This window comes from Photinus pyralis, unplaced genomic scaffold, assembly GCF_008802855.1.
Source record: "Photinus pyralis isolate 1611_PpyrPB1 unplaced genomic scaffold, Ppyr1.3 Ppyr1.4_unclustered_Scaffold606, whole genome shotgun sequence".
Lineage (NCBI taxonomy): Eukaryota > Metazoa > Arthropoda > Insecta > Coleoptera > Lampyridae > Photinus > Photinus pyralis.
In genome coordinates, this window is record NW_022171886.1 from 14,570 (window position 1) to 19,234 (window position 4,665).

The 4,665-nt window shown below is 36.8% G+C and overlaps 1 protein-coding gene across 1 annotated transcript; it reads left to right on the forward strand.

Moving 5' to 3' along the window:
* Positions 1-2,209: 2,209 nt before the first annotated feature.
* Positions 2,210-4,402, forward strand: LOC116182583 (probable DNA polymerase). The gene has a single exon (XM_031503122.1). It carries the CDS (start codon positions 2,210-2,212, stop codon positions 4,400-4,402), a length of 2,193 nt encoding a protein of 730 aa, XP_031358982.1.
* The last annotated feature ends 263 nt before the right edge of the window (positions 4,403-4,665 follow it).

Here is a 4,665-nt window from a genome sequence, read left to right on the forward strand (position 1 = left end):
CTGCAATAAAATTTCAATTAGCGGAAGACCGTATCAGTATCCATTTGAACATTGAGGCAGTTAGTTCATATTTTTCTTGGTAAAGAAATCTTCGTACTTACGCCTAGTAAAAAATTACAGACCGATTAGAAGGTCTGCATTATGTCTTCCACCAATTTTGCAATTTTTAAAGCTCATTGCATAATCTGTATCATAGATCACGTGATAAATATCTAGGTAATGCATTCTTATAAAGTCAGTGCACCTGTGCAAAGTCGACAGTATAAAGAAGCACTTCGAAGTGTAAACGTACCTGTGAGCCGCACAGATTGAATTCTTTTCTGGCTTACCAATTCCATATTAAGTTGGTATTCTCGTGCATGCCAAAATCAGTTTTGCATTCGAATTCGAATCAGACTTAAGAAAAAATAGCTATCAGCGCGATAAGGTTTTTGTTTAAGTGTATCTAGGAGTAAGATTTCTGCACGATAATTATTACGCAAAGTAGGTTATTAATAACATTTTTTTCAATCGCATCATTGCGAGTAGGTAGCTAATTCTCGCCGCTATAAAAAGTACATCACTGGTGTGTTGTAACTAGGTAAGCACTTTCAGATTCACTCGGTAATTACCTATACCCCCATTCAAACTTTTTTTTTTGGTGACTATGGCCAAATACGAAATTGTTGGCGAATTTCAAAAGAACGTTAAAAGGTTCGCATTAAGGGGGCGTACAATAGAATTCAAAATCAAAGACGTTCCACCCAATGAAAACACAGTGTTGTGGATCAAAACAGCCATCAACCAAATAATCTCTTATATATGCACTGACGTTTCTCCTTCTGATATGATCGGGTTTAATTTTTGTTCTAAAAAGTTTTCGCGAGGGGGAGGGTACTTACGATTCCAGCCTGCCGAATCGGTATCTTTTGAAGATATTTGGGGATTAATTTCGAGCATTTATCAATCTAATTCAGCTGGTTTAAGTACGGAAACCTTCTGTTTGGAGGCTACAATTATCCGGGTGCCATCCGGCAAAGGTAGGATTAAGGCGGGTAACTACAACAATTTTGAGGAAGAATGCTCTGCTCGAAAGGGGATTATTTCCATTAAAAATACAGATAACTTATGTTTACCCAGAGCTCTTGTTGTTGCCATAGCTAAAGTCACGGGCGATTCTGGTTATGAGAACATAAGAAGAGATAGAGGTCATGTTCAGTTAAATAAGGCGAAACAGTTGATGCAGGAAGCTGAAGTATACATTGAGGCAAACGGTGGCGGAATACCCGAACTGAACAAATTCCAATCTTATTTTGGTAACAACTTTAAGATTGTGGTATATAATTTCGGTACTAAAGGGCGCGAAGTCATATTTGAAGGCAACTCAGACGCAAAGTTGACAATCAATCTATTATATTTTGAAAATCATTACAATGTTATTACTTCACTAACGTCGGCTTTTGTGTGCCGATATTATTGCGAACCTTGCCATATCCCCTATAACAATAAAGGGGGTCATATTTGTGCCAGTATTTGCATATCTTGTAAACGGTCCCCCGCATGTGATCGAGAGCTGATAATTAAATGCGCTGATTGCCGTAGGAATTTTGTCTCAAATTTATGTTTCAGTAACCATAAACTTCACTCGGGAAAAGAAGATAAATCGGTTTGTGAAAAATTTTTTAAATGTCGTACGTGCTACAAAATAGTTTTAGCCGGGCGAACTCACAGTTGTAATACAATTTATTGCAATATATGTCACCAAAACCGACCAAATAATCATCTTTGTTATATGCCCTTGGATTCCTCTTCACCAAAATTAACAGATTTCCTTTTTATTTTTTACGATTTAGAATGCACGCAAAACAAAACTGTATCTGATGGAAAATCTTTGCATGAACCAAATTTATGTGTTTTCAATCAGAGGTGCGAAGTATGCATCGATTATCCAATCGAGAAAGTTGTTTGCAGAAAGTGTGGTGTACGTCAACAGGTATTAAATATGAGCAGCATAATTGAGACGTTTTTTCAACATATTTTAGAGATAAGAAAGAAGTTCAAACATGTAATAGTTTTGGCACACAATGGGCAGGCTTACGACCATCAATTTATTTTGAATTATATTTTAACCAAAACTCAGTTCAAACCAGAATTAATTATGAGAGGTTCAAAAATAATTTCCCTGAGTATCAATAATGTGAAACTGTTAGACTCTTTGAACTATTTTCCCATGTCCCTCGCCAAGTTACCAAAAGCGTTCGGTTTAACAGACGATTTTCGAAAAGGATTTTTTCCGCATCACTTTAATACACCCGAAAATCAAAATTATGTAGGACCGTATCCCGATATGAAGTATTATAATCCAGATGCTATGAAGACCGACGAAAGAGATAAATTTATTAGTTGGTACACCGAAAATAAAGACAACATCTTTGATATGCAAAAGGAAATTGTCTCTTATTGCATATCCGATGTAAATATATTAACGCTCGCCTGCCTGAAATTTCGAGAATTATTAATTAAATCCGGAAATGTGTGTCCGTATACAGAGGCATGTACGATTGCCAGCGCATGTAATAAACTGTTTCGTCGTAACTTTTTGAAAACAGACACGATCGGTTTGATTCCTAGACAGGGATATCGATACCGCGATAATCAATCAAAAGTAGCAATTCACTGGTTAATATGGGAGGAAAAGGTGCGAGGAATAGACATCGTGCACGCTGCCAAACAGAAAGAAATCGTCATCGGTGGTTTGCCTGTTGATGGGTATTGTCCACAAACAAATCAGGTATTTGAAATGATGGGGTGCTTTTATCATGGGTGTGTAAAATGTTTTAAAAATGATCGCGACAAACCTATACACAGTAACTCGTACGAAACGATGGATTTAAGATACGAAAATACCTTGTCAAAAATCAATCACCTTAATCAACTAGGTTACGAGGTAATAGTAAAATGGGAATGTGAATTTAAACAAGATACAAACCCCAACATAAATAAGTATGTGTCTGAACACCCATTGGTACATTTTGCTCCATTAAACGCGCGAGACAGTTTTTACGGCGGTCGAACCGGTAACATAAAGTCCTACTATAAAGTAAAAGACGGAGAAAAGATCAATTACATCGATATCTGTTCATTGTATCCCTACATTTGCAAAGTAGGCAAATTTCCTATTGCCCATCCTCAGGTCTTAGTAGGGAGCGACTGTGCCAATCTCGACGTCACAAAAGTCGATGGACTTATTAAATGCAAGGTACTGCCTCCACAAAATTTATTTCATCCCGTTCTTCCAATAAAGTTAAATAATAAATTAATGTTCCCTCTGTGTTATTCCTGTGCTAAAAATTTTACGCAGGAGGATTGTTCCCACGAAATAGGCGATAGAGCCATTGTGGGAACATGGGTGGCCGACGAAATTGTCAAATCTATAGAAAAGGGTTATAGGATTATGGAGGTATACGAAGTTTGGAGTTATAAAACGGAGCAGTATGATGGCAAGTCAGGTGGTTTATTTACTGAAATGATGAATAAATTTATTAAAATCAAACAAGAAGCGAGCGGGTGGCCATCTAACTGCAAAACTGACAAAGAAAAACGAGCCTATATTGCACGATTTTATGAAAAAGAAGGTATATTATTGGAGTTTGATAAAATTGAATTGAACCCAGGTCTACGTTCGTTAGCAAAATTAATCTTAAATTCATTTTTCGGAAAATTCGGTCAACGAGAGAACCAACCTAAAACCAAAATTATTAACCAACCGGTGGAATTGTATGCACTTCTGTTCGATCCTACAATTGATGTTGTAGGCATCTTACCAATAAACGAAGACACTTTAGTGGTAAACTATCAGCATAAAGAGGAATCATACACCCTTTTAAGTACAGTTAATGTATCCATTGCAGCATACGTCACAGCACAAGCTCGTTTGAAGTTATATTCATACATGGAACGATTGGGTGATCGTGTTTTATACTTTGATACGGACAGTATAATTTATATATCGCGAGAAGGAGAATACGAGCCCCAAACGGGCGAATTTATTGGGGACATGACAAACGAGCTTGATTGCTATGGCGCAGGTAGCTATATTACGGAATTTGCCTCTGGAGGGCCAAAAAATTATGGTTTTGTTGTATATTCCCCAACACAGGATAAGTACTTTCAATCCTGCAAGGTTAAGGGTATATGCATCAATCACGAGACATCAAAGCTTGTTAACTTCAACACCATGAAAAATTTGATAATCAATGAAGAGATTCCGAAAAAAATATTGTACACTACGTTTGAGAGGACCGCACAGCATCAGGTGTTAACCAGCCAAAAAGAGAAAATATTTCGAGCAAATTTATTGAAGAGACGTTTCAGCGGTTACGATTCATACCCGTACGGATACAAGAAGATAAAGCAGTGCTGACATAGTGTCTTTGTCGACATCATTAATATGGCGTGATGAGTTTCGTACTAACCCCAACAGCCATAATTTGGATTTGTTTAGTTGGTTGTCGATTTATTTCCCTATTCGGGCATACTGTGTAGTTTTTTTAGAAAATTTATTCATCGTGCATTTAACAGGTGTATTAGATTTCACTATGCAGAGTTATAAAAAATAGCATATTTCTACGACCATTTACATATAGTTTTCTTTAAAATAGGCAGATGATAAGACATTAAAAAACT